This window comes from Saccopteryx leptura, chromosome 3 (assembly GCF_036850995.1).
Source record: "Saccopteryx leptura isolate mSacLep1 chromosome 3, mSacLep1_pri_phased_curated, whole genome shotgun sequence".
Taxonomy (NCBI): Eukaryota; Metazoa; Chordata; class Mammalia; order Chiroptera; family Emballonuridae; genus Saccopteryx; species Saccopteryx leptura.
Genome location: NC_089505.1, coordinates 27,807,402 through 27,819,454, shown reverse-complemented (window position 1 = coordinate 27,819,454; position 12,053 = coordinate 27,807,402). Strand labels below are relative to the sequence as shown.

The 12,053-nt window shown below is 42.2% G+C and overlaps 1 protein-coding gene across 2 annotated transcripts in view; it reads right to left on the bottom strand.

Annotated features, from left to right (window-relative positions):
- The window catches only part of MAP3K5 (mitogen-activated protein kinase kinase kinase 5), a 193,445-nt gene that overhangs the window by 58,100 nt on the left and 123,292 nt on the right, over positions 1–12,053 (bottom strand). For both annotated transcript variants that reach the window (XM_066373149.1, XM_066373148.1), the window contains exons 12-14: positions 11,866–11,915; positions 8,784–8,879; positions 4,613–4,694 (exon numbers count right to left, since the gene is read on the bottom strand). In XM_066373149.1, coding sequence (XP_066229246.1) covers positions 4,613–4,694; positions 8,784–8,879; positions 11,866–11,915 — 228 coding nt within the window. The remainder of the gene's footprint in view (positions 1–4,612; positions 4,695–8,783; positions 8,880–11,865; positions 11,916–12,053) is intronic.

The following is a 12,053-nucleotide window of genomic DNA, read 5'->3' as shown; positions in this document are numbered from 1 at the left end:
ATCCCGGGTTGATACAAGAATCAACCAGTGCATAAATATGTAGAACAACAAATTGATGCTCCTGTGTCTAAAATCAATTAAAAGAAAAAAAGACAGCTGTTACAACCTCTCTCTGTGAGGTTTAGAACCACTTATACCTGGATGAGTAACTACACAGACAAAACCTTTGCGTAACTTTCTGTACCTTCCACTTGTTTCTCATGAGTTTCCCACACCTTGTGCTTTCCCCTGAAGTCCTACTAAGGACTTTTCTTATTAAGATAAACAAACTCTTAACTCTAGCTGTTCAGGAGCCCTTCTCTGTAGGTTCCCATATACATGAGTAAACTTTGTCTTTTCTCCTGTTAATGTGTCTTTTAAGTTAATTCACAGGCCCCAATCACTGAACTTTAGTTGGTAAATGAAAAACTTTTTTTTCCTACCAATAGAATGAACGAATTAACAAATTGACACTCATATTACACAACACTCTGAAGTGACATACTGTCTCAGTGGCTATGCAGCTTCAGACCTGAACAAACTAGAAATAGGATGTTAAAGAAAAACATACCCGTCTGCTACTTGATGACTCCAAATTGATTTAAATGAATTCTAATCATAATTCACGGTTTGTGAGGCACACCATCAGAAAAGGAAACGGTAATTTCCCTGTCCTGCAGATGTCTGAGCCAAAGGAAAACCTTCCTTTTACCTTGCTCACCCCCACTCCATCCCGCAAGGGGTCAACTTTCTCCTCATGCACACCGGAAACGATGTATTAACCGGCACACAGGGCCAGGTGCTAGGGCCGCCTCAGGCTCGTGTCCATCATGCATCTTTTCTGATAAAAAGTTAAGGTACAAAGGCATATGGAGGCCAAATGGAGGAAAGGAGGGAGGGGGACAGAGAGCGAGAAGGAGGGATAGAAAAAGGAAGAATGTATGTATGTGTTGGGGAGAGGCGCGCAGAGGGAGACACACATATTTTGTAGTGAACACCAAAAAGCATCTCAGTAATTTTTCTCAAGGAAATGAGAAGAGGAGATGAAAAGAGAATGGGTGATAATGGCTTGATTATGGCATTCATTCTTTCAATGGCTTAACATTGACTGAAAAAACCTTCAAACCAGTTGACCAGTATTTACTCTGCCAGGTCCAATTCATGTCACCCTCCCCTCAGTTTGAGATTCTGTTAAAACAATTCAACAAAACCATCCCACCCCACACTTCAAGCCCTTGCAAGCTTCTGAGTGTACTTCTGCCTGGACGCCGGCACCATGTGAGACGATGTGATTAAAAGGGAAACAGAGCCACAGTCCAGCTCTGGGATGTTAGTAGTCGGGTGGAGGCTAACTTACGATGCAATAAGAGCCAGGGCAGAGGAGTGGGCAAATATGTCATGAGAGCAGAAAGGCGAGACGAGGAATTGGAAAAAGATTCCAAGAAAAAAAATGACACATGCTGGAACTCAAAAAATTAGGATGCAGCCTGACCAGGCGCAGTGGATAGAGCATCGGACTGGGATGCGGAGGACCCAGGTTCAAAACCCCAAGGTCACCAGTTTGAGCGTGGGCTCATCTGGTTTGAGCAAAGCTCACCAGCTTGAGCCCAGGGTCACTGGCTCGAGCAAGGGGTTACTTGGTCTGCTGTAGCATCCCGGTCAAGGCACATTTGAGAAAGCAATCACTAAGAAACTAAGGTGCCGCAACAAAGAATTGATGCTTCTCATCTCTCTCCCTTCCAGTCTGTCTGTTCCTCTCTCTGTCTCTGTCACACACACACACACACAAAATTAGGATGCAGTCATCAAGAGGGACAGAGCAGAAAAAGCATGTGGAGTTGGGCATCTGCATGTCAAGCCTGGAGGCAGGAAAAGCTTGGCTGTCTGGAAAACAGGCAGTAATTTCACATTGCACCCTGGACTGCAGGCTGCAAAGGAAAGGGTAAGATACAGCCAGACAGTTAAGAACACTGCATGGTGCAGAACCCTTCTATACAGAGCAGCATCGGTGGGTTGTAATTAGGGGAGTCACAGGAGTAAATCCACATGAGAGATGTCTGGCGATGACAGAGACAGTGTATGGACAGAGAGATGAGACCACATGGGAGATGATGAGGACCTGAGGTGGCAGAGTGACAGAGAGTGAGATGAAGGGGAGCGGGAAAGCCTGGGTGTGAGGGCGGGGAGAGCCTGGGAGCAGTGTCTCTGAGATGTCTGTGTGGGTGACTGGCTGGGCGCCCCGCTCATAGGGAAGACGTGGAAGGCTGGGAGAACGAAGACAGGGACCACGGCTGATAAATGTTAGAACCCTTATGATTAGCTGTAATCAACTGTTCAATGATTTCAATGGAAACTTTTTTATACATTAAATTATTTAAGATTTGGGTTCATAACCCTTTCATGTCAAAATACAGCCTTGAGTAAAAAAAAAACCCATGGCTTTGAATCAAAAGAAGTTGTTTTTCTTTCTGTTTAAAAATAGAAAAGTCCTCTGAAAGTGGTATTGAGCTGTATTTGAAAAACCCTGTACAGTTTGTACTAATCTTGAAAATTATAAAACACTTGAGCTAGGAAAGGACATTTATGATCTTCTTGTTCAACTTTCATTTTAGGAATGAAATCATCTTAGCCCAGTGGGAGTATAAATTTTGTCCAAAGTTATAAAACTGGTAGCTGGCCAAGTCCGAACCAGAGCTCAAGGCTCCGTCCTTGGCACAGGGATCTCACCAGAGCCAGACAGGATCAGGGGGGCTCTGACCACGACCCAACAGACCCTGAACCCTTCCCACTACTATGCTGCTTCAGAGAGAGCTTACTATTCAAATCAGAAAGAAGAGCAAATCTTAATTAACTTGGCCTTTCAATAAAACGTTTTCAAACAGCAAGAAATCCAAGAACTAGCTTCAAATTTGTAGTTTACAGGACCACATTAACAGCTAATGTTCGCTGAATGCTGACACCACTCCAAATGAAGTTAAATACATAAAAAAAACCCTGACTTTTCCAACATTTTGTTTTGAGCCATGGTACCCCAAGGCTTTAAGAATGATATTGGCCCTGGCCGGTTGGCTCAGTGGTAGAGCATCGGCCTGGCGTGCAGAAGTCCCGGGTTCGATTCCCGGCCAGGGCACACAGGAGAAGCGCCCATCTGCTTCTCCACCCCTCCCCCTCTCCTTCCTCTCTGTCTCTCTCTTCCCCTCCCGCAGCGAGGCTCCATTGGAGCAAAGATGGCCCGGGCGCTGGGGATGGCTCCTTGGCCTCTGCCCCAGGCGCTAGAGTGGCTCTAGTCGCAGCAGAGCGACGCCCCGGAGGGGCAGAGCATCACCCCCTGGTGGGCAGAGCGTCGCCACCTGGTGGGCGTGCCGGGTGGATCCCGGTCGGGCGCATGCGGGAGTCTGTCTGACTGTCTCTCCCCGTTTCCAGCTTCAGAAAAATACAAAAAAAAAAAAAAGAATGATATTGAAACTATTTTAATTTTATCTCAAATTGAGGTAAAGATCTGAAAATTATTATTCATCATAGATATCTTAACCACCAAAGTAATCTTTCTTGTTTACACTGTAAGGAATGGGAAGTAGAGGAATTATTTTTGGAATTCATTCAGCCGCTGACATTTGAGTTCAGTCTGTGGTAATGAAATTAACTCATTTTAATTATTTAAAATAGTGAAAAAATAATTTTAATGAAGAAGGTTGAAAATGTCTGAGAAATATAATCAGAGATATAATGGAGTTCTCATAAATTATGCAAACATGTAACTTAAGGCTATTTAATATCTCATATTGTAATGGTGCTCTGTCTATGAAGGGACTCAATGAGAGGGAGGGTCAAAGACGATCTCTTCGTCTTCATAGCCCAGAATGTCACTGGATCCATCCATGAGCATTATGCTAATAGAACACCCAACAGAAATAAACCCACCGGTGTCACAAGTTGTGACAGTATAGTAAACAGCCAAAATACTTAAAACAAGTAGGCTTGATTTCACTGTATAGAGTATCCGGTCTGTTGGGAATACTGCGGAAGCCATTCTTCATCCCAGATTTTAAGTTATTCTGATGGAATGCAAAGGACAGAAGCGTGAGAACGTTCTTCTACCATGAAAACAATGGTATCCCTGCACTGCCGTGGAAGGGTGCATTAGGAGCACTGTGGTGAATCACAGCATCCTTGTATGAGCTGTGCCTGGTGAGATCAGCATACTCAGTAAAACCCTCCGCCTTGTCCTAGGAAGAAACCCGAGCATTCCCCTCCTCGTCTGGTTGGGGCGCGTTCTCCGTGCTCGCACAGAACTGTCTGCAATTGTTACATAAAGGAAAGTTCACAGGCTCTGAGCCCCAACCCCTCACCACCACTCATATGCCTCCCCCCAAACACACCCTTCTTTCCTCAGTAAAGCTTTAAATAGTTCATTTTAAGAACCAGCCATGGCCCTGGACAGATAGCTCCATTGGTTAGAGCATCATCCCAAAGCACAGAGGTTGTCAGTTCTATCCCAGGTCAGGGCACATACAGGAACAGATCGATGTTCCAGTTTCTCCCTTCCTAGCTCTCTAAAATCAATAAAATAAACATTAAAAAAATCATCCATGAAGAAACTTTGAAAAATTAATATGGAAACCAAGGTCTTTACCTCCAGAGAGTCCCCTTCACAGTCTCCTTCTTCCACGCCTTTCCCCTTCTCTTCGGTAATGGTGTTCACCATTTCAAAAAACCTACGATGGAAGTCAGTCATGTGGTTACTCATAATACATAAAACATTAAATATACAAAAATGTGTTCCAAAGTGACTTCAGAGCAAGTAGATAAATAAAAACAAAAAACCCCAGAAGCTTAAGAAAATTAGGCAATAAACAAACCATCAGTACCAGTGTAAAAAATATGCTTTTATAAGCCCTGGCCAGTTGGCTCAGTGGAAGAGTGTCGGCCTGGCATGTGGATGTCCCAGGTTCGATTTTTGGTTAGGGCACACAGGAGAAGTACCCATCTGCTTTTCCACCCATCCCCTTCCTCTTTCTCTCTTCCCTTCCTCCTGCAGCCATGGCTCGACTAGGGTGAGTTGGCCCCAGGTGCTGAGGATGGCTCCATGGCCTCTGCTTCAGGCACTAAGAAGAGCTCAGTTGCCAAGCAACAGAGCAATGCACCAGATGGGCAGAGCATAGCCTCCTAGTGAGCTTGCTGGGTGGATCCTGGTAGGGGCTCATGAAGGAGCCTGTCTTTGCCTCCCCTCTTCTCACTGAATTTTATATATATAAAAAATATAATTTCTCAAGAAGAAAACACATTTAAGGAAACTTTTCCAGAAATTTTTTACTTCATGCCTCACTTCTAGTAATAGTAACATAAATAGTACAGAATTAGAACAGTGAAGTTAGACAAGGTCATAGAAATGTTAGGGACGTGGGCTTGGATATCAGACCAAGATTGTTAGTGCCTGTGTGATTAAGCTCCTCCACCTCTCTGAGGCTCTGCTTTGAATTATAAAGTGGGGAATATACTTATCAATCTCACACGTTGTTGTCAAGATGACTTGGGGCATACTCGTAAAGTGCTTACTTAGCTCAGTGCAGTCATTAAATATTAGCTATTATTGTTTTGCTGCTCTTCCTATTATTATTTAAAATGGGACATAACAAAAATGCCATAGTTCTAGAAGTGTCTTTAAATTCTGAAAGGACTAGTTGACACGGTGTTGGCTACTACATTTGATCTCAGCTCCTAAGTCTTCTGCCTGAGCATCTCAGTATCACACAGGCGGGGCCTCATCAACAGTCTGCAAAATGCTAATGAGAACCAGGAGCAGCTGGCTTATATGCCAGTGACAGGAGCCACCTGTCTTTCAGTGACATTTTCTTCAGAAACTCTTTTTGAAAAGTTTCTTCTTTTTATTTTTCTGGAGATCATTTCAGAGCCCAAATAAAATAATAACACCAAGAAATGGATGTGCCCCCTGTTAACACGAGCTCTGTGATCCATTCAGAGCCAAGGCTAATGGTCTCCAGACACAAAGCGAAGGGACTAGGGACAGGGCTGCTGCTCCCACAGGCAGGTCAGGCTGTGCACTGCCAGCCCAAGGACAGAGCCAGTGACGGAGTGACAATTAGTTTACCCACCACAGTTCAGAGCTCTTATTCTATCTGTTCTGGTGAGATAAGAGAAAATATATATTGGCTACCCCTACTTCCTGGCACAGAGCTCCTAAAACCCTTGCAATTTTCTAAGTAGTAAGAACACTGTGAGCATGTCTTGTTCTACTGGTTGGTCTTTGTTCCCCATTCCTGGCTCAGGGCTCCTAAAACCCTTCTAAATCCCTAAGTGATAAGAAAACCAGGAGCATCTTTTATTTTTTTATTTTATTTTTTGAGAGAGAAGGGGAGAGAGAGAGAGAGACAGGAAGGGAGAGAGAGGAGAGAGATAAGCATCAACTCATAGTTGCATCACTTTAGTTGTTCATTGCTTCTCATACGTGCCTTGACTGGGGGGCTCAAGGTGAGCCAGTGACCCCTTGCTCAGGCTGGCGACCTTGGGGTCTCCAACCGGGGACCTCAGCGTCCCAGGGCAATGCTCCTTATCCACTGCCCCACTACCAGTCAGGTGAAGAGCGTCTTCTGTTCTCATGAGGGTAGTCTTAGTGGGCTCCTCGATGGCGCTGGTCGCCAGCAAGACCAAACCATGATTAGAAGCTTGGACTAACCCATCTTCCACAGTGGAGGAAAGGGGCTAAAAATAATAATTGATCACGTCTATGTGATCAAGCCTCCACAAAACTCCAACAGCACAGGGTTCAGGGAGCTTCCAGACTGTATCTCTTTATCTAGCTGTTCATCTGTACCCTGTATCATATCCTTTAATTAAACTGGTAAATGGCAGCATTTCCCTGACATCTGTGTTCTGCTCTAGCAAATTAAGCAAACACAAGGCGGTGCCATTGGAACCTCCAGTCTATAGCCGCTTGGTCGAAAGCATAGGTGAGATTACCTGGGCTTGCCCCTGGCATGTGAAGCAGGGGAAGAAAGTCTCGTGAGACTGAGTCTTTAACCGGTGCGATCTGACACCACCCCCCAGATAGATCCTGTACACCCAGCTGGTGTCACAAGAGAATTGCCTGTTATGGGGAAAATCCTCCACCCAGCTGGTGATCAGACATGTCAAAAATGAAGTGTCATGTGTGAAGAACAAAGGAGATACCCAGGAAAGGGTGCATAGGAAGGGGAGAAAAAGGTGTTTTTCTTTTGTAGTACTTCTTTTTATTCGTCTTCCATCTAACAAATGTTTAAAAACTCTTCTGGTTTCTGGAAATATGACAATGAACAAACCAGACACAGTTCACCTTGGAGTTTGGAGCCTATTTATGAAGTGTGCTTGGGGGGCCTACTTTCTCACTCTTTCTTTCTCTATATATATTTCTTGGAGGTCAATTGATAAAAAGAAAATTCCCAGATCTGATGAGAATAATAGCATGCTCTGATGAAGATCAAGCATCATAATGAGTTAGAGACAAAAACTAGTTCAACCAAGAGGAAAGTGAAAATTAAAGACCTACAAAAAATTCTTCCTCTTCAGACAGACTTTAAGATGTGGTAAAAGTGCTCTGCTACCCATGCAAAAATTTCCAACACGAACTTCTCTAAGCAGAATGTAACACATACAGTGGGATGGGAGCACAGTGTCATTTCTTAGGAGCTTGGATTCTGGAGTTAAACACACCTGGTTCGAGTCCCAGATTTTATACTTATCAGCTGTGTAGAATTTTTGGTTAAACGCTCCAAGATTCCATCTTTTAAATTCTTTCTAACAAAGATATAAATATTATCTACCTAACAGGTTTCACTTGAAGATTAACCTAGATATTAGGACTGGGGTAAGCGCTCCATAAATCTTAGCTATAACTAGCATAGAAACAAATCAACGGCCTTGAGAATGCAAGTAGAAAAGGAGAGCACAGATGTGTTAAAAATTCTCTCTTATTTCCAAGTCATTTTACCCTACATCTTACAATAATAAAGATTAAAGTCTATCCAAGAATTGTGGATTAAACAAACATTTTTGTACCAAGACAAATATGATTGAGTGTATATTATGGTAGCATACCAGCCATGTATAATAGGGTCAAATTGTAATTATTTGAATAAAAATAACCCCCAGCAAAATTTTTAACTCTAAGCTGGCTTTTATTTTTACTTTGTTTCTAAATGGTCAATCACTTATCTAGGTCTCCACCATCAGTCACATATTCTAAAGGAGTATGAAGAATTAAATCTTTAGCCAAAGATAAATATACCCAGAGCGGTCCACATACTTTTGGGTTATCTTTTGCTGGTATGTATCAGATCACTGGCTCTTAACTTAGGCTGCCCTCCACCAGCAAACCCAATATAATTAGTCTGGGGTAGGCCCCAGGCACTTTTAAAATCTCTCCAGGTGTTTCTAATATGAACCAGAGTTAAGAGCCACTGTTGAGATTATTCAAAAAGAATTCTGGGAATGAAAGTGTTCGTCATCATATACTAAGTGAGCAGTTTAAAAATGAGACAGTATTTGGCAGTTAACTGGTTAAGTCTCGGTTAATATCTGTGAAAAAATAAATTATAACTAAGAGAAAGAACTGAGAGAAAGCTTGATTTAGAGCGCCTCCCGAATTCTCTGATAAATATACCACATAATTATACAACATTAGCCCAAGTGAAATATTTATATAACCACACAGCCATGTGGTTTTATGGAGGAGCTACATGTTCACTCATTAATTAAAAATAACGATCAGGTAAGAACAGGCTCTTTACACAACCATGACTAATACGTACTTTTTACAATGAAGTTCAGTACAGAAATAGATTTGGAAATCGTCAGAATTATGAAGCACATAAAGAAAACAGCATCGTTCTTCAAATTTAGAAATACTGAAAAACAAACAAAAGGAGAATTATTATTCAGGGTAGTCCCAATACTTCCAAGTACTGTAATGAAAATAAATACTTTTTTTTATATCTGGTCCCAATTACAAAATCAATGTCATTTATGACAAAAAGTTAAAAATAGCACTTTAAAAAGTAGTATTTCCTGGGCCCTGAAAGGTTGGCTCAGTGGTAGAGTGTCGGCCCAGCGTGTATGTGTCCCAGGTTCTAGTCCTAGTCAGGGCACACAGGAGAAGTGCCCATCTGTTTCTCCACCCCTTCCGCTCTCGCTTTTCTCTTTCTCTTCTCTCCTCCTGCAGCCTTGGCTCAATTGAGTGAGTTGGCCCCAGAGCGCTGAGAATGGCTCCATAGCCTCTGCCTCAGGCACCAAAAAATTGCTCCAGTTGCAATGGAGCAAGGGCCCCAGGCAGAGCATTGCCCCTAGTGGGCCTGCTGGGTGGATCCATCAGGGTGCGTATGGAGATCTGTCTCTGCCTCCCCTCCTCTCATTAAAAAATACCAACAAAAACCAGAAAAAGTAATATTTCTTGTACCACAATACTAAAATTATTTAATTTCCTGAGAATTGTCTTCTTACTCCAGTCTGTAGACAGAGCTGCTCTGAAGCTATGTGCCCCTCCAGCCTAGCCTGGGGAAGGTGTCCTGCCTTCTGCAGCACGGAACTGTGTGCCGGGGAAAGCCGAGGTATCGACTGGCGGGCTGGCCGTGCGGATTCTGGTTCTGAGATCTGCAGAACAAAATGCTTCCAAAGTGAGAACGGCCAGGTGTGGAGGCCGTCAAGGCACCTCCTTAGCTGCAGAGATTTTAGACGAATGATGCAAAAGGGAGCTGTACTTGGGTTTGGACTCAAGCAAGTGATTTATTTGCTTTTAAGAAAAATAAAGCCTTTGGGCAATTAAAACAATTTTGAGATTACCAGTCAGGCCATGCTGTTCTATGGCAAGGGGTTGGCAAATATATTCTGTGATGAGCCAGAGAGTAAATATTTCAGGCTTCATAGGCCGAAATACTCAAATTTGCTGTTGGCGCAGCCTTAGACAATACAGAATGAACATGGCTTAGCTCCAATAAAACTTTATTTACAGAAACAGGCAGTGGGCCACATTTGGCCTGTGGGCTTCATTTACCAAACCTTACTTTATGCCTTTACACCTGCTGTTTCTTCAATTTAGAACGCACATTTTTTTTTTACTTTAAAAAGAAATTCTACTCATCATTTAAGGCCAAGGTTAGACCTTACTCCCTTCCCTATTTCTACTTTAATAGGAAGACTTCCTGTAGCACGGCTGTTCTTTGAACACACTTCTCTCATTGCTCAGCCCACACTGCAATATCATTAGTTGTTAAACATCTGTTCCCCTGCTAGTCCTAGAGCTCTTAGAGAGCAGAGTTGAGGTCTTAGTTTTTTGTATTCTTAAGGAATAGGACTCAACATCTTGACACACAGCTGGTGCTCAGTAAATGCCCACTGACTGAGCTGAGAAAGTTTTGAGGTGATGTAAGACAAACTACTGACTTCGTTGGATTTTCTTCTATACTTTGCCATCTTTTTAGAGAGGAGAAAGCCAAGAAAAGTGAGCTCTCTTCGAAGTCACACACTGGAACTCACATTTCCCAACATACAAACCAGCAATAGCCTCATCAGGTAAGAACAGTCTCTTTGTATTTGTCACAGATCACAACAAAGGTTACATGGTGACACCATACCTTGTTAAAGAAAATTAATTCATGGGAGAATAGATAAGATAGAGTGAAATTTATGTTTACCATACTAAGTGGATTGTTTAAAATTATAGCTATACATAATGAGTGCTTTACAAATGACCTGCTTTAAAAAATAAATACTAGGAGAATAAAGCTTTATTTGAGAAGGTATGTATTGGAAAAATATTTAATGAGTCAGCCCATATTCTTGCTTGTTTCTGTTTGGATCATTGATAAGGTAGCAGGTGGTATTACTAGGCATGCCCCAACTGTAAGGGACTAAGACAGCTCTACCAGTCGATGTTCCAACAAAACCAATTACTATGATGCCGAAAGCAATGAGGTACTACAGAACTGACCTTTAGAAATCTGTTTTATTTCAGTTCGATTATGTGGGGAGAAAATATAAAATAGTAACCAAAACCAATTTGGTTTAAAATTTGCAAGAGTTGGTCTAACACGAGTTTCTTTGGAACAAGTATTAAATGTGTAATTGGTGGCTCCTAATTCTGGGGGGAAAAAATCCACCTCATTTCTAAATCCCAGGAAATGGCATTTCCTGAGCCAACGGCAAGATGATGGCAATGTCAGAACTGAGCCAACCAAAGTGAGTCACTAATCTCAGAACATTTCATTAATGGGGACCTCTGGAAAAGTTTTTGAAAAAATGAGTTCACTCTAATCTCATCCCATTCAGATTAGCCATAGGACACAATCTGATAGAAGGCATTTTGGACCATCTAAGGAAAGATTAGTTCCTGGTACACCTACCTAGAGACCAGAGAACCATCTACACAACAGCTCGACCACCTAGAGAGAACACCCCCTAGCTCACTTTTATCTACACCTTGACTTTGTCCCACAGAACACATTTACCCCCTCAGTCACCATGTGTTAAGTGGGTGACAATCACAGAGTCAGTTCAATTGACAGTGAAAGTTAATTGCAAAGATTTTTATTAATAAATTTCAAGATAGAGAAAGAAGCAGAAACATTGATCTGTTTCTTTATCTGCCCTGACTAGGGATCAAACTGGCAACCTCTATGCACCAGGATGATGCTCTAACCAACAGAGCTATCCAGCCAGGGCTATCTGCAAGTCTTTTTATAATGAAGAGAGTGAGACTAAAGAAGGTTGAGCATTTCATCAATAGAAGAACTGTTGAGGTTCTTTGCATTTTTAAATCATGGCTAGAAGTTCTACCCAAGACATTCCTAGTCTAGAAAACTGTCTTCCAAGAAAGTGAAACACACCGAGGAAACTCACCTCACTCCCCTGACGGAAGAAGCACTAAAATTCCACTCGTGTATACCTTTCTAGAATGCAGGGAGAGAACAACAAAGAATGGTCAGTCATCCAAATTAAAATAACACAACAATAATAGTTTTGTTTTATTATTTATAAATAAGATACACAGTAATTTTTCCTCATGTATAATTCTTCATGAACAAATT